The sequence below is a fragment of the Fundulus heteroclitus genome, chromosome 23 (genome assembly GCF_011125445.2).
Source record: "Fundulus heteroclitus isolate FHET01 chromosome 23, MU-UCD_Fhet_4.1, whole genome shotgun sequence".
NCBI lineage: Eukaryota > Metazoa > Chordata > Actinopteri > Cyprinodontiformes > Fundulidae > Fundulus > Fundulus heteroclitus.
In genome coordinates, this window is record NC_046383.1 from 32413975 (window position 1) to 32432670 (window position 18696).

Consider the following 18696-nt stretch of genomic DNA (forward strand, 5'->3'; position numbering starts at 1 on the left):
ATTGTCTCAGAGGGGCTTTATTGTTGTAATGCCAATACATATTGATTTCTTGATTATCAAGAAAGGTATAAATAAATTTTAACTCGACAATTTTTTTTAAATTATTGTGCATAAAAAGATATTTTTTTCTAGAAATCTCTCATCTCTCTAAAGATAATACAATTGGAGAATTTAGAATTGATTCTCCGTTTGTATTATCTATAGAGAGATTATCGCTCGGGTCTTTTCTGACAGGTTGAATGGAAATAATTTTAAATCTGATTCTGTCTGGGTTATGAATAATTTTATCTGAACTATAAAACAAGAAAAATAAATGGCATTCCCAGAAAAATTCTACTGGAGACTGCAAAAGACTAGAGATGCTACACATACAGCCAAAGCTTTGATGCAATGGCTACAATCAAAGCATAACTATGTGTTAGAAAGGCCAAGTAAACGTGCAGACCTAAAACCCAATTGAAAACTTATGTTCACAGATGCTCCCTGTCCATCCGACTACAGCTGAGCTATTTTGCAAAGAAGAATGGGAAAAGATTTTGGCATCCAGATGTGCCAAGCTGGCAGAGACACAACCCAGAAGACTTTTACTGCAGCAGTAACTGCAGTGAAAGCTTGTTCTACAAAGTCTTCCCTCTGGAAGGTAAATAAAAACGGACACCACACTTTTCAGATTTTTATATATATATATATATATATATATATATATATATATATATATATATATATATATATATATATATATATATATATATATATATATATATATATATATATATATGTTGCCTGTGCACATTGGCCCGAACCAAAAGCGGTTCGGGCCAATCACGTTGCAGTATTGTGGTTTAATTATGTGCTACTTTGTGTTGGTCTGCAACAGGGCTATCCAGAGCGCAACCCACGACATCAATCCAAGAATTGGCTCAACGCCACAGACAGTTGGTGCAGATAGGCACTTTTTTAGTTTTTAAGGACAAGATTTTCACACAAAAAAAATAAGAAAAAAAATCTGAATCTCATTTCAATTTCATAATAAGTAGGACAACAAAAATCCAGCAGCTTGTACAAGAGAGCAGGAATTGGGTGCACAGATTCTTTAAACTTTTTGAAACCTTTTTAAAGAAAGACTTCCCAATAATCCCATTTTTGTTACTAAAAATGGACCAAAAAAAAGACCCAAAAAAAAGAAAAAGACAATGGAGAGCAATTGGGATATACATGTTTGGCTTTCTGTTGTAAGGCAAACATCTAAGACCCTTTTCATCTTTCTGTACTTTTTCTACAAAAATCAGCTCACTTTGTTTCAATACATTTGTTTAATTTTGGAATGAGTACAATTGTAAATATCACAAAATTTCACAACAAAATTACTTTTGCATTTTTATAATTTTTTTTAGCGTGCGATAAATTGAAACAACTTTAGCCCACCTGTCAAAAGGTTTTGGAGACCGCTGCCCTGTCACAGAAAATCCCAGTGAAATACACTGAGGTTTATGGTTGTTATGGGACAAAACTGTAGCGGTGTCAATACTTTATGCATTACAGTATCTAAGCTTTATTGTCAAATATTAACACTAAAAAGGAAATGACTTCAGAAATACAACTTGCTTTGCTCGCACAGGTGCTTGTGGGTCTTGTAAGTGAAGATGTGCTTTGATTGCAAATCTTTAAAACACCTTTTTCACAACGACATGCTGATTATTGCGTTACATGAGGCTTGTCTTGTGTCTGCAGTCAGGAACAGCAGGGATAAATCTATGCATTGCTTTTAAGGCAATCCATGCAAACTTACTTAGTGATTCCAGCACAAACAGAAAGTCAATATATGAGCACTAAGACAACTGTTTCACAGAAGATGGCTCTTTGAAGAACTGTTAGCAGTTCCAGGTATTAGTATATTTAGATCAGAAAAAGTATCTGCGGCAGCCCTGAAAATTAAATGAACACAAACGGCAGCCGAGGACAGGTAAAAGTAAGGCAGATCAATAAATGTGAAGTTTTGCGTGCTTCTACAGCAACATGCATTTAGGGGATGCTAAATGAATCGATTCAATACAGCAGGGTCTGTACATCAGAGCGTTTTTGCCTCAATCAGCGCCGACAGCAACATTGCAATGTTTTTGCTTCTGCATATAAGAGAAAGCATATAAGGAAAGCCTTTAAAGTTAAATCCCCCCTAGTTTAACATGTTGTTCTACAGCTCCTTTGACCTTCAAGGAGGACCTGAAGGGGCTTCTTCCTGGAGTGTGGCAGCATAGAGCTGCCCAGTCAGGTCGCAGAGCTGAGTTGTGAGAAAAGATGGGCGATGTGATGCAGCAGCAGCAGCGATCCATTATATCAAACAGCCTCTCTGCTGCTACTGCCTCTATGATGATGGCCTCTGCCAGGCACAGAACCATCATCAGGGGACGCTCACTCGTCTTTGCTTTCATATGACAAAACCTTCTTTCAAAGTGGCTTCCAGAATGCCCCCTTTGCCACCTCACACGCATACATGTTGCCATTTCATCAAACGCATGCTAATCTTGTGCCTATGTGCTGTAGCATATTCTCTGATTTGTCTGGATAGTGTGTCGATAAATTGTGAAGATACATATTTATAGAAAACATTAAAATCTGACAGTTTTGACATTCTGACAGCACATCTCATTTTAGCTGATTGTGGTTCTAGTCCCTATTTGTGTCCGTTGGCCGTTTAAATGTTGTGGCCCCTGATCAAAAAAACGTCCTTGACAAAACAGTTGCTGATAAAACTACAAATGCCCATACCGTGGTTTTCAAAAACAGGGTAAAGGTTTCTAAAAGCACAACCGGTATTTTTTTAGGGATGTGTAAATCAGAGTCCAGTCTAGAGCAGACGGTCCCAGGGGACCTTAACTCCAGTCCTGTGGGCTCCTATCCTGTGACTTTAAGATGTGTCTCTGTTTTAAGGGGGCCTAAGAATTTCACTCTGGTAGCATTCAAAGGTCTTCTGATTAAATTAGTTGTGCCCTGTTGGCTTTATTTCTGTATTACATTTGCTCTGTTTGCTACTAAACAAAGCACTTTAGTGTATATTTACCACAAAAAGACCACGTGACCGGCGGTACAATATCGCGGATGCGTGACATGAGTGGACAGGTAGAAGCGATGGAGACGAGTAAGTCAGCAACACCCAGCAAAGGTGCTAAGAGAAAGGGGTTAACTCTTTAAAGGCATACTATGCAACATTTTTCAGTTAATGTGTTCCATTCTGTTTTGGATGATTAAATGAGTCATTTCAGGTCGAACAAAGGTTTTCTCGGCCGCCCTGGGGGTCTGTGGGGGAAATACCGCACTTGCAATTGCAAGAGCTCTCGGCTCGCACACACAGAAGTCTCGCTTTACGGCGAGAACTCCATATGTTTTTGCCCTGCTATTCACTATATGCACGCGCGAAAGCAACAACAAAGAACCGCGTGTTAACGTCAAATAAACATGCAAGCATATCGAGTTTTATTATTATTATTATTATTATTATTATTATTATTATTATTATTAGGTTTTTTTATGTTGGCGAGACGCTACCGCGGCGGCCGCGGCTTGGCGAGGCGGTGGCGGTAGCGTCTCGCCAACATAAAAAAAAATAATAAAAATAATAATAATAATAATAATAATAATAATAATAATAATAATAATAAAACTGGCGAGGCGGCCGCGGCTTGGCGAGGCGGCGGCTGCCTCGCCAAGATAGCGCTGCGGGAAACCCTGATGTTCATTCTTTCACTGTGTTAGTCATTGTTTGTACTGCCGTTTTTTACACTTTTCGTTGCGTTCGCCTGTCTGCTAAGCTCAAAACAACCGCGCCTGGCTTGGCGGAGAAACCAGAACAGCTGAGCATCTTTACGACTGTGCACTTTTACTTTCACCCTCTGGGGGGAGCCTCGCTGGAAAATCAACCCCGGTTGCATAGTATACCTTTAAGGCCAGAGGGTTTTAGGAGTAATTTCCATCTGAAATTACATATCTGACATAAATCAAATTCAGCTCCAAAGTTATAAAGTGTAAATGTAAATTTTAGTGTTTTTGTGACACTAAGGCATTAGTGTAACCACTATTACAGACGCCACTATGTCTAATTTATAGGTGATCATTCCAAGGAAAAATCTATTTTTTTTAGCCTCGCCCAAATATTTTTCCAAATTAACGCTGATAAAATACACAAAAACCCTTTGAAAATATATATAGGAGAAGCCTTAGACTTTATATATCCAAATCTGGACTACTGAAGCAAATCTGGACAGAATCAGCTAAAGCATATTTGTTTCACAAAAGTTTTAAGTAGCAGTGTGACGGGCGGACCTGTGATTTTGGTGCAATGGGGTTTTCACCTTATAAAAAGGGAAGCAGGTGAAGTGTTGATTTTCATTTTAGGACCCCTGTACACAAAAACGCCTTTGTTAATAAGATTTGCCCTGTGTTTCATCAACGTGTACCATTGTGCACATTATACGTCAATAAAATGAAGAGAAAATTCAGAAATTATGAATCTTTTGAAGAAACTTCTAGAATCACATGTTCGCTACTATGCATCTCTAGACGTTGAGAGAGGGGGGAAAAAACGGCGCTGCAGAAAGTTACACTGTTAATTGGTCATGTGCACGTCCGACCGATGGAGCAACTACGTTTTTATTTTAATTAATGAGAATGGTTCTCCGTGCACATGACTCCGTGACTTCTCCAAACGTCACCGTCAGCGGACACGCTCTCCGTTGCTCACTGTCAGAAAAGTCAAATTTTCTGCTCCGGTCTGGTCCGGCCGGGTCAAGCTCCACAATTGCAATTGTAGCAAACAGGAAAAATAATGTCAACAATGTCCCGTTTGTCAAAGTTAAATGGTGTAAATAGAGCCTGCTAATCACAAAATAATTTTTTTTTTTTTATATTCACAATAAAATAGTTTTTTTATTATTATTGGATACAAATTACTCTTTTTGCACAAACAAAGAAGCACATTTTTTATTTCAACATTTAATTTGAAACATGGTTTCTTCTCCAAACAGATTTGCATTCTGCTTATACTGACGATGTTCGCACATGTTCTCCTCGGGCTTCAAGTAACTTTGGAGCAGAGCTAGACAGAGTAACTGTGGATGTAGCAGGCTTTGCTTTTCAGTGACTCAAGGAGTTGGTCTGGAATGGAGTGGACACGTAAAGGAGCAGAGAATGTAGAATTACGGGATGAGAGTGATGGCAGCTCCGTTACACACTAGGATTACAAAACTACCACAGCTGAGACAGAGACGTGCTGTATGTTGTTTAAGAGGTGGGACTGTCCAGTTTTTAATAATAGCGACCTTGGTTGGTTGGGGGGGGTTGTAGTAAAGCATGTCTGCACATCGAAGCATTTTTTCGAGAGAGTCAGCAATGTTTGATAGACAGTTAAAGAGCATTTTGTGTGTTTAAAATGCTGTAAAACCAAAAGCAAAAAAATAGAGACTGATTTAATAAACATTAAAGTCTCCTCCTTACAGGTATTTATGAAAGAAAGAAAGAAATATAACCATTTCTAACCTACTTTTAAACCCTGATAAAATAGCCGTGGCTCTGCTAGTACCGGAATCGGGCCAGACGGGTTTAAAAGGTTGCCTTCTCATAGCTCTGTGGTACTGCTGGCAGATGGCTCTCCACAATGTTTATGTCTGCTGATTGGGCCTGATGCTAAGTTCTTTCAGGCTCAAAAAAAGACAAAGTAAACACTATCAGGACAAGTGCTTGGTGTATATAGTTTTATTTGAAGTTGAAGTTGGCTTTTTGTGTGTGTGTAGTGGGGGGGGGGGGGGGGGGTTATAGTCCTAGTACATGACTAGGTTCTTTAACACATTTGAATCAAACAATTATATCACTAGCAGGACTCTGTAGAACCTGACTGCATGGCGAACAAGACCTGCAGTTTGACACCCCTGGATTAGTCCATGTATTGATGTGTTGATGTTCATCCAGGCTCTTTTTTTTGTGTTTTTACAAACAGAATTAAGGTTTAATACATTTCAAATTGTGTTTTAAAGAACCATTAGAACACAGAGAAATAGCTCCTAAGTACCAATAGAAGCTCAGAAGCAGATGCTAACTTTAGTGCCATTAGTAGCAACCTGAGAACTACTTTCTTCTCATAGTTTAAAATAAAAGTCTCAGACATGGACACAGGGGGTCCGGTTCCAGTTCATATTGGGACAGGTCACGCTAGGCGCAGCTACAGGAAAACCAAAATGTGCGGTTCGGAGCACACAGAGTAAGCGAGGCAATGTTTGCAATATGGCAAAGGGGGAAAACAACCAGCAGCCCACAGTAGAAAAAGTGTTTCTAGAAATAAAACTATGTTCCTGGTGGAGCATTAGGGATACATTGCGCAACAGCAAAAGAACAGACAAAACCCTAATTACTGTAGGATGTACATTAGACAATTTGCATTTTAGCAAATTGTCTTTATTATGCACCACTATCTAGACACCTAAACAGATGTTTAAGCCGGAGAAGAGCAACAGTTTAAACATGAAAACTATGTGTTGGTGCAAATCCAAAGCAGTGGTACCAAATCTATATTAGAGGATTTGCATTACAAGAGACAGACCAATCCAGCAGGGGCAGGTCCTTGCCATGATCAACGCTAACCATTATCATTAATTTCAGGACTGACATAAGGAAGATTAGTGATTCTGGAAATTATAGAACTCATCGGCTCCACAAAAGAGCCGTGCACTTTTGATTTGTTTCTTGCTTCTTCTTCTTTTTTATTAAAAAAGTCGTAAGCAGCACTGATTGTAAAGCTTTTTCTTCCTGGCCTCAGCTAGCACTAAAAGAATAAAAGTTTTATGAAGCACTACTTCATGTGTTCAAATGAATGAGCCATCCCTTGTGTAAACTACTCCCTACTTATTACCTTATCGTATTCCTGTGCAATCCCGTAGAATAATTAGGGAGGAATTAAGTGGCTCTTTGCAATCATTGATTAATACCAAACAAGGTGAGCATTTCCGTCAGGGTTTGCTGGAAACATTTACATTCTTCTGAAAACTGAGAAATAAAGATGTCTTCATAAGAGAAGCACTGAACTGGATCAAAGTGCAGGGAGAAACCTTTTGCAAACTAAGATCATAAAAATGTGGCTATTTATCAAAAGCAGCAAATGAATCTGAGCTTTTTCTACAAACACAAAGAAAAATGTTCACCCACGAAACCGACTCGGTAAAATTGAGGCATTCAAAGGATGCAGGATGCACAAACATAACATTTCTCCACTATTTAGAAACCAGTAAAGAAATTCTGTTGCTACATTTTATGGCGTTTTCTGCAGTGCAACATATAAGATATTGACATTCGCTGCGGAAAAAGACACATAACCCTTGTCCTCCTCACTGTCTGACATTAGATGGGCTTAAACCTCTCCTGCTTTATGTCAGTTATAACAACCAAAACTATTTCTATTAGCTGAAGTAATGTGAGAGATTATCGTTAAAGAGAAATGTGCATTACTTTCAGGCAGAATTTTATGTACTTTCAACAATTATGGAAGGTTCAGATGATGGCATCATGACTTTATTAGCCTATGATAGGTTAATTCCCCCAAATTTTGACTTAATTGGAGTCAAAGCTGTAGATGCATTTTGAAGATGCACAGAAAAAATACTTTTTTCCTTTGTGGATTCATGAGAAAATCAAACAGACTCAGGACAAAGACATTTTGGAGACATGTCCTGCGATCTGATGGAGCTAAACCTAAATGATCATCAATACATCACTACACAGACTGAAGTACGGGGGTGGCAGCGTCATGCTGAGGGTTTTTTGGCATTTACCAACTATAAATTATTTTGATATCATAACTGACCTAAAATAGGAAAGGTTTAGTCAGATTTAATACCAGAAAGTGAGAAATAAATAGATTATGTGTCTATTTATGCGCATCTATTAACATCTGGTTTCAACAGCAAATAAATAGTAATAAAATCACTTGTGATGAACATCCAGTACAACTTGTGCTCGTGTTTGGGTGGTGCCATGAGGTCCCACTCACCTTCCCATGAATCGTTGGTCCAACGGGGAGTCTCCGTGTTGCGACTGAGATCAGAATGCAAAACATCGCTGAGGAGAAGGCAACCGCAGCAAACACGAGACCCCAGGAGAGACTGCAGAAGTAACAGGAGCTCTCCGCCGACGTGCACACCAGCACATGCACTGAGGCAAGGAGCAGGCACAAGAGGTAGAAAGGCAGGGAGAGCAGGGATGAGAGGACCGGAAGATCCACTGCTGCGGCGCCGCTGAGGGCCTCAGGCATAGCCAGCAGTAAGACCAGCAGGAGCTTAAAGGCCAGGGGAGAAAGACCAGAGGTGAGGAAAAACAAAATATTAACAACTTTGATGTACAGAACTGTCAGGTTAAAAAGTAAGAACCTCATCTCTCCATTGTAATCAACCTGGCAGATGTCTCCAGGACAGTAGGGCCCAAGTCCAGTCTTCTAGAGATACTAACCTGCAACGTTTAGCTATAGCCTTCATCCAACAGAACCTGAGTCTGAATTCTCCCAAAAGCTTTTAGTCATTCGGGTCTGCAGAGGCCTGGTAAGGAGCCAATGATTTGATTCGGTCGTGTTAGAAAAGGCATGCTTCTAAAAGTTGCAGGATAGTAGCTCTCAGGGAGTGGACTTAGGCACCTCTGCTTTCGGAGGTACAGTATATTGCCAAAAGCATTTGCTTAACAGTCCAAATAAACAGGAAATAATCAGAAATCAGGTGTTCCAATCACTTCTGTGGCCACAGGTGTATAAAATCAAGCCTAGCAATGCAGACTGTTTCTACAAGCATTTGTGAAAGAATTGGGTCACTCTCAGGAGCTCAATGAACTCCAGCCTGGTTCTGTGATAGGATGCCAGCTGTGCAACAAGTTCAGTCATGAAATTTCCTCGCTCCTAAATAATCGCCAGTCACCTGTCAATGTGTTATAGCAAAGTGGAAGTGGTGGGGAACGACAGCTGGTGTGGGGTCGATTTTCAGGAGCTGGGCTTGGATCCTTAGTTCCAGTGAAAGGAACTCTGAATGCATCAGCGGACTGAGAGATTTAGGAAAATTTCATGCTCCCAATTTTGTTGGAACAGTTTACGGACGGCCCCTCCCTCTTCCAACATGAGATTGCCAAGGTGGCATTAGGAGACCATCGCTGCATCCCTGATTACTAAGATGGCGGAGAATGCAATTACAACATGATCCCAGTACAATCATTTGTTAACAGCAGGAATCAAAAGTGAAATATTGATTTCACATTTTTTATTAAATGTAATGCATGTGGAGTAAATGGTAAATATTTCATTTTTGGTGCTAGAGTGCATAACACAAATTACCTTTCGATTTTTAGTTTCCTTTTATGCCAACTTAAATCTTATCGGTATTAAAGTAATGAAAACACTTCAAAGTGTTTTTTAAATTGTGATTTTGTTTGAGTTGTTATCTGCTGCACAACTGTGAGAGTCGGGGAGCAAACCAATGAGCACAACACTGCCATACAGGGAAAAGAAAAAAAACAACAGCTCTCTGGTCCTCACCTGGAACACAAAGACCATTCCTGCAATCATGGAGTACATGTCGTATTTGCCCAGCTGTTTGCTCAGAGCAGAACTCATGGCAGCCAGCGCCTCCAGGTACTGCTTCAGGACTTTTTTGCCCATGTTGGTCAGGACCTCGGACGTGTTTCCTTCCAGGTAGAGCTTCATCCAGCTCCCATGAGCCTTTTCTGCCACACGAAACTGTTCGAAGCCGGCCTCTGGATTGAGGGGAAAAAGGGTGATGATAAATGATGTTGTTTTAAAGTGTTAATTATTGTCACCTTACGAAAATGGCTTAAGTCACACTCTTGATAAAGGCCATTATAGAACAGGGGTGGAATTGCATGGATTTTAGAAGAAGTTGTCGGCATCCTGAGGAGACGATTTATGCAACAACAAAAAAAAAGTTTGTAAAAAAATGACTCAGGCCATTATTTTAGGAAGGTGACGTTATGTTAATTTATTTTCAAGACCATATGATCTACTATGGTGTTTATAACCTTTAACTGTCTTTACTTCTACGCAAAAGGTTTTTTAAACATGATTGTTTTGATGAAAGGCCAAAAATAAAATAATTTCTGTTCTGCCTCTCTTTAAGGTCGGTCGTGTTTTTCTCTCCTCACCAGCTTTCACCCCCCCTCCCCCTCTTCTGCTTCTGCTGCTATGTCTTGTCTTTTTGAGCACTTTCTTCATATCAACCGAACTCTGAAAAACATGGATCTGGTAAGCTGGTCTCTCAATGCTATTGATCAATTTTTTTCGACGGGTAGGCAACGAAAGGGGGACCCGTCCGGTCCTGATTTGACTCATTTTGTGGGATACACCCTAAATTCTTGGATGGAAAACGGTGTGTCTTTCGACTTTGTCATTCCTGGACGTTTGAAACGTTAACATGTTTGGATTCAGGATACTTGGATTTCTACTTATTGGATTTGGTGGATTTTTGATATATCAGCAAATACAGCGGATGTCGGTAGCCATTTGGCCTTGATCAGGCTGCCGGCTGCAAATGACGTGCTCACTAAGGCGGTGAACGGACAGTTCTGGAAGGTGGAGGAGCAGAGCCGAAAAGCTGGATATGCTGGAACTCAGACTGGCTTTGGTGGTTGAACTCAAAGGGTGATTGGATAAAATCTGGAAGTGTAGCGCGGAAAAGCCCAACAATTTGGAAAATTGGATTTCACCATTTGGAGCCAGCAAAAGACAAAGCTGACAGGAAAGTCAGTGCAGCTTGTTCATAACAAATAACATATTTGGTTTATGCCCTCCCCATCTTATCACTCCTGGATTATTATGGCGGACGGAGAATGCTCAGAACTCTACCCTGCTCCCTCCTCCCCCGCTGACATCTGTGGATGCTTTCTGAACTGTTGGCCGGCTGATAACATCAAGGACAATGGCCTCTGGAGAGTGTTCACGGAAATATAAACACTTTCACCCAAACAGACACACATAACTGATGCTCATATAAACTGATGAATTTACACACGACTAGTCTCAAATGTTTACCTTCTGCTAAATGTGTCTCGTATTATTTGTGCTTTTTGTGCAAGAGGTTTTTGATATCTCAAACTGTATCCTGTTATAGGATAAAGTATGAGTTATGTTTCCCCCCCCTTCCTTTTTGTTGCCTCTATCTTTTTCACAGAGTAATGGCAGCGCCATGTGGGCACCGTGTAAGGTGGTTCCTTGGCAGCAAGGCCTCAGTAAATCGTCTTCCCCTTAAATGTTTGTTATGTTTGTTTGTTTATGTTATGGTGATTGTCCTGAAACAGCAATTTGCCTCTGGATTTATTAAAGTATTTCTGATTCTGATATCTTTCATTTCACCCTAGAGAGCCAGTTCCTGAGAGGTCAAGAAGGAGGGGCCCCAACCACAGCCTAGTGCAGAGCCTGCAGCCTCCATCCAGCCCAGCAGACCTCTGGGAGCCATATGCCACCAGACGAAGGCACGCCCACTAGTGAGTTCGCCAGAGCCCCCAGGCAGACAACACCCTACCAAGGTGGGCAGCCCCCTGCCGGGCTCCGCCATGGCACCAACCCCAGCCACCACTGGATCAGTTCAGGAACCAATGCCGTTAAGGCTGCAAAACTGTGCAGGCCCAGGGGCAACTAGCCTCGTGAGACCATCCTGATCTCGCGAGCTTTCAAGGTTTCACTCGCAGATCAGTCTGGCTACCCTCCGTTGAAGAAAATTTGGAGCCGTTCACCAAACGAACGTCCAATCAGCGTTGGCTTTGAGGCGGGTTGAGGTGTGACGCAACGAGGAGCGACAGTTCAGTCTAAAGAACATGGCGGCTTCAGCTGACGAAACTAGCGTTAGCGTGGCTATCGAGCAAGTTTTATCGGAATTACAGAGTATTTCTTTGCTGAGCTAACGAGCCTTTACCTGCAGCAGCAAGAGTAGCTTGGCTTGTGGTTGTGTTTTCGTCCTCGCTCTGTTACGAGCCACGATGAATCTGATTGGTTTATTTGGCCCGTCTATCACCAACATAGGCCAATCATCTAACCAGTATTTTCGCCCCTTCCCAAAATTACTTCAACGGAAGGTTTCCAGATGGATATGCGGAGCAAATCTATCTGGCGGAGTCAGGTAAAGGGGCAACACCACCCAGCTAAAAACCAAAAATAATCAAATTTGATGGGAACCATTGTGTGAACGCATTAGGAATTGTTACATCCAACCTTTCCAGGACTAAAAATTCAGACTCTCCTCCTTTCCCCAATATCATAACCGATTGGTTTCCTGTAGGGTGACCTAGAGTGTGACTGTGTAGCACTTGAGGCTGAGGTTTTGCACATGTTCATCTTGCTCTGATGATTGGGATTTATGGAGCTCTAGTTTCCTAAATGACTGAACGGATCTTTTTGTTCCAAAATTTCAACACGGCTCTAAACTAGCAAGCCTACCAGATGTGTCTTCTGATAGACCTGTTGAGGCATGGGATCCATTAGACACCCAAGGTTGTGAAGACGTATCTGGCAACAAGATGTGAGCAGCAGATGCTTCAAGTCAAATTTGTGAGGTGGGGGCTTCATAAACTGGACCAGATTCTGCAACTCGCTCCACCGACCTTTAACTGAATCGAATAAGGAGGCCAAGAAAATGCCTCAGACTTGATGTTGTGCTCCTAAAATCATTCCTGAACCATATTTGTTTTATGGCAGGGTCCCTTATGCATTCTAGTACCATGCGCTCCACCAGGTAAGCACAAACATGCAACCGGCCTTCCAAGTGTTGGAGAAGAAAAACCTGAATCATGAATCATCAGACCAGGACTCCTGCTTTCATTGCTCTGTGGCTAAGTACAATCTGCACATAAATTGGAACTTTTAGTGGTGGACACCCAGACTGGTCTGCCCCCAATACAAGTTGAGTTCAGACTTTCTATAATAACCAGCATCAACTTCTTTAGCACGTTAAACTACTGTGGCTTGTCTTTGGGATTTAACCAGACCATTCAGGGTTTGGTACCCATGTGCATCAATGAGCCTTGGCCACCAGTTCACAGCTATTCCCTGAAGAGCTGCAGCTGTGGTGATGCTCAGCGCGTTGTTGTTTTTACGCTCTAACAAAGACGATTACCAAGTATAACATTTTTATTTCATTGGTTTATAACCGAGGTTGGAATGATTTAAAGAAACCTTTGAATTATTTTCATTATTTGCTTTTTGGTTGAGTTTTTTTTAACAGCATCAGGTGCTGTGATTCACAGTTTTCCCAGATAGAGAAATAAGACAGGAAGATATGCAGCAAAGCTCAGGAGTGAAACCCTAGATGGCTGCGTCAAGGAGACATTGCCTCCCTACACGGGTTGCCCATGTTATGACCATGCTACGTACCCCATAAACTTTGGAGTACCTTAGAGAACCTTGTCTTATTTCAGGAAACGCCTCCCCAAACTGCTGACACGCACTTATGTTTAATCAGGGGGAAAAACCCTGGCCCTGTTTCAGTAGAAATGAGATCACTGTATAATTATGTTTAGGACTTCATTTTGACATATGATTGATGCCCTTTTAAATTGTAAAATCAATTAGATTTCAGTATTTTCTTCTTTGATGCTTCAGTGTGACCGTTATGCCTTTAAAAAGAGAAGTAGTCCTTGGTAACAACATTTAGTCCTGCATGCGATTTGTCTGGTTGCTCACTGAGACGAGCTCTGACTCATTCAGCAGATCAAATGATGCCACCTTACATTCAACCCGAACGCTTTAGATGCTGCTTGAAGGGCAGAGCAATGTGTTTTAGCTCAGCGAAAAGCACACAGCCTCTTCTATAAACAATTATTTGCAATATAACACCTATCTTAGCAGCATAAGCATAGAGGTGATAAATAGGGAGTGAGGCTCTCTCAGACAGAAGGGTAGGAAGAAATATTAGAACCGTAAGCCACAGGCATGAATTACACAATATGGATGGCCCTGACCATGCTTCATCTGTCTAAAAGTAAAGGGATTGGTTAATGGCTCCTCGAAACGCCCGAGGTTAGAGGCACAGGAAAAACACAACATGAAGATTGAAATACGCGAGACGGGCCGGGAGTCGGGCAGAGAGAAATGAAGGTAGAACCATGTTGTTCAGGCCTTGCATCATCTCGCCTGCATTTTAAAAGGCTCGCTTTAATATTATGGACGTTATTTCATGTTAATACTGAGAAAAACAACCAAAGATGTAGAGATAGCACAGCATGACCCGATCAGAAGATGCCTGAGCAAGGTATCAGGAACGAGCTGAGTGCCAAAAGCCTCCAAATCAGCTTTTAAAGTAAGAAACTTCACCACTCTGTGATGATATCCTAAAGAGGAAACTGAAATCTCAAACAATGCATTCTGTTGAGCAGCCTTTTTCCACATCCAGGAAGATTTGTCCAACAGGAGAGTTATTAAACTACCAGAGGCAAGCGTCCCCCAGCAGTGACAAACACTACATCCTGCTGCATAATAACTTCATGATTACCCGAGTGGACGGATTCAGACAAATCAACGCATCCAAATTTAGGCCTACTGAATTTATTTCCATTTCATCCCATCACTATGGAAACCAGGGACTAAAATAGAGAGGAAAATGAGGTGCCAGAGAGTTACAGTTTTCCTTAGTTTTTGTTTTTTGTTGGGATTTCTTTGGAAAATGCCACCTTTGCTCTTTGCAAGAGTTTGTGTCTCTTCAGCACATCTGTTCCTTACAGCAGACAGCATCCCATTTTCTAACATCATCTGAACTGGTTACTGGGGAAAGCATACAAAAGGGTGAGTCTGCAGATTAGCAGTGCTTCACAAGGCTAGTTAATGTGCCATGACGCAGACACCTCTTACGCTAACTGTGCTGAGAAGGTCACATAGTAACCAGGTAATACCGTAAGGCTCGCTTCTTACTGGTTTAAGGCCTGGGATGATTGAAAATATAAAAATACTTCCCTTTATAGTCCCACAGAAGGGAAATTTGTCTCTGCATTTAAACCCAATCTTTAGGGTGTGCTGTCGACACCGAGTGGCGCCCGGGGTTCAATCTGGGGATAAGGGTTTTGCTACGGGACTGAGTTTTGAACCTTTAGGGCCTCTCCATAACACAAAGCCCCGGCTTTCTAAGTGCTATGGTGAGATGATGGGGTGAGAGCATCTCCAAAACTGCAGCTCCGTTTGGGTATTTCTGGTCTGCAGCGTTCAGGCCTTGTCTACACAGAGAAGAACATGGTAAATTTTCAGAAACGATGAAGAAAAGCTGCACAGCTGAAAAGGCTGCAGTAGGTATGCTGGGCATGCACCGATTATTGTGCAGCAATTTGTGATACATTTATCAGAAAAAAAAGGCTATCTGAATAAATTCAGTTAGCTCAGGTGGAGAAGCTGATGTTGGTTCTGATTGATCGATGTCAGAATCCACAGAGCATCACAGCTGATTGAATATGAACCCTTACAGCCACACACCAGTAAGGGTCGCCCTTGCTGACCCTGTTCGTCATGGCACCAACAACGGGCATTATGAGAATTACAACCGGACTGAATCGCATTTTCTTTCACATGACATGGATGCCTGGGGAACACATGGTGCCAGGATGCATTACTGCAAAAGAGGGATCAGCGCACTGCTGGGCATATGGTCACAGTGTTCGAACTAAATGGGGTATCATCGTGTTGGCGGCAGAGGCGGCTTATCCGTGGTGTGGGGGGAGCCACACTTCAGCAAGGTTGCCCATGCTGGCCTCATGGGGGTGATATGTAGCCTCAACATTGACATCAGCAGGATGTTAACACATCTACCAGGTGGCGTGAGCAACACAGTGGAAATCAATCGATTCCAACAGGTCGGGCGTAGTTTTACTGCTTAGCGCAGCCGCAGCTGATCTTTGTACGTTCCTCTTCAGTCACGCGGATGATTTAACTCGTCCGTTCATCTTCCGAATCAGTGATTCGGGAAAATGAGGACAACATTTAGAAACTTTAAGTCACTGCTTTAATGCTTCCCAGGGATCTCTGTGGGATCAATTAAAACTCAGCCCATTTTACAGCAGCAGTTAATAACAAAGGTCCTCTCAGGGGACTTTCCAGAGAAATTCAGCTCAAGCACAAAGTGACTGCTAAACCTTAAACTGCCATGTGTAAAGTTATTTGTTTGATTTCCTCTCTCGGCTCCTTTACTTCTGACACGTTTCAAGCAACAGAACAATAAACCTCTGGCTATTTAAACATTAAATGGCTGTCATTGGTTTGAAGGACAACTACAACAGGAAGGAAGCAGCTCGGGGGAACAGGTTCAAAGATGGATGTCTCTCACAAACTGGAAGAGACATCCATGCCACGATTTATGTGAGCAGCTCTACAGAAATCAGAAAGGACCAATGTTCAAGAAAATACTATACAGTGGACGACTTTCTGGAGGTGGTTTTTACATTTTAAAGATAATTTATTCAGGTAAAAAAAAAAAAAAAAAAAAAAAAAGAGTCTGTTCAAAAAACAGATCTGCCTAAAACACCCAACCCCTGCTGGATCTGAGCACGCCTTTCTCCCATATGTAGACTAATCTAGTTACATGTTTTGCTGCCGGGTCTGACCTTTGACCCCAACCCAGTCCAAAAGTCCAGGGAAAATTTTAACGTAAATACCCGTGTGAATTCAAAAGGTCTGTCTTTGATAAGGGATTGCAAAACGGTTCAGCTTTAACTAGCTGAACTGTGGAGAAGCAGCTCGGAGGCACTAGTCATTTGTTTTATCTGTGCAGTCAGACTTGAGCACTTGAAGTGCAAAGTTTTATTTGCACTTTATTTGATTTAACAATCACACAATCATTAAAATGATATGGAGTTTTTTTTCCCTCCCAAATGTGTAAAAGCTGTTTTCAAGCAAAAATCTGTTACTTTTGCACAACAGCAACTTGGGCCCTGTCCAAAAGCTCACCTTGCTAATCTGAGATCGTCTCCAGTGTTTGCTCCTCTAGTCCACTTTAACACAAACACTTCAGGAAAGGAGAGAAGCGAAAGAAAGAAAAACAATGAAGCTCTTTTTAAACTGAATGTATTGAGCTTCACATATTACCTGAAGAAGATGTGCTGCATTCACTTTGCGTTGAACGTCGGAGCTAAACTGAGAACTGGAAAAGGTTTGCAAACAGTTACACTGCTATTTAAAATGAAAGTATATAACATTTTATTTCTCTGTTTTACGCCTTCAAACTATAAAAGGGAGACGTTGATTAATTGATACTGTTCGTTACACCTGGTTTAACGAGACACTAATAAACAGAACTGCAGAAAATAGTTTCTATCTGCAACTTCCAGTGTGCTTTAAATGCATGGCTGCCATGTTGGATACTGAACCAAGGGCTGCTCGGAGACCTCTGACTGTCAAAGTACTTTGGGAAACATTCCTGTTGCAAAAACACCATTAATGCCCAGGGAAACGGTGAACAGAGTCAGAAAATAAGCTTTAATTGTTTTGGGAGAATCTTGATTTATCCACAACTAGGTTGACCTTTTAAGTTTGGATGTCACCAGTTTCAACACAATCAACAACTCTTTATGCAGCACAGGTATGGCTGCATTTCTAATGCAATTCAGAGTCTATGTAGACACAGATTTTTCTCTTAGATAGAGGAAGAAATATTAGCCCAAACATTAAAAAAAACCTGCTAAAAAAAATATTTGCCTCTAATAGATTTTTTTTACTTTTTTTTTAGACAAGGATACCTTGAATAAAACAAAACATGCAGCCTTTTAAAGGAGCAATAAGAAAAAAAATCATTCTTTTAACTAGAAAGAACTAAAAGATAGCTTTGTGAAGAACTAAAAAATAGTTTTGTGAAGAACTAAAGGTATCTTTTCAGATGGACTATGATATGAGGTCACACACCATCTGTCTGTGTTGTTGTTGTTTACAAGCAGCGCCGGCCGTGCGTCAATGTGAACAGCTGCCACTCAGGGCTTAGCTCCCACCTGCCCTAAAATACCACCATCAGAGCAGCGTAGCGTTGGATCAACATGGCGTAGAGCACGCCGTCGGCTCAAAACGTTCTCTTACTAACAGTATTATAAATTTATGAGTCACCACTTCATGTAACATATAAAAAACGATTTTTGTGCTTAAACAAATGGACAAGGAAGCCTCTTAACGAGACGTGAATTGACAGAAAAGACAGAAGCAATATTTCGCTATTCTCTAGTTGCGTGTCCACCGCACTGTTCGAAATTTTGCTTCGTTCTATTTGCTCCTGAACACACCTTTACATACGGATAACATGTAAATTACTCGCTCCGTTTGCTCCGTTTGCCTTGTTCACGTTTGGTGTGAAAGCACCTTATGATTGGCAAACATGAGACATGACTTTGTGTTCTTAATAAGAAGCCTGGCTTAGGTACCTCTACCATGTTAATGAATGTGCTAGTGCTAATAATCCTGATGGGCCAGCCACTCGTGGAAAGGATCACCCCGTTCCATGTTTCCTCAGATTGATAATGGCTCTCACTGTGGTCTCCAAACCTTAGATACGACTTTCTAACACTTTCCAGACAGTTAGTGACTTTGTTTCCCACCGATTCTTGAAGTTCTATGAATTGAACCATGATGTGCTGCTTTTTCAGATCTGTTAACCTACTTCATGTTGTCAGATAGGGCCTATTTTAAGCTATTCCTTAATTCTACAGGTGTGCCAG

At 41.3% G+C, this 18696-nt stretch overlaps 1 protein-coding gene across 2 annotated transcripts in view; it reads right to left on the reverse strand.

Annotated features, from left to right (window-relative positions):
• pigg (phosphatidylinositol glycan anchor biosynthesis class G) overlaps positions 1–18696 on the reverse strand; it is a 107697-nt gene that overhangs the window by 57630 nt on the left and 31371 nt on the right. For both annotated transcript variants that reach the window (XM_012866844.3, XM_036127080.1), the window contains 2 exons: positions 9551–9768; positions 8030–8314 (listed from right to left, as the gene is read on the reverse strand). In XM_012866844.3, coding sequence (XP_012722298.2) covers positions 8030–8314; positions 9551–9768 — 503 coding nt within the window. The remainder of the gene's footprint in view (positions 1–8029; positions 8315–9550; positions 9769–18696) is intronic.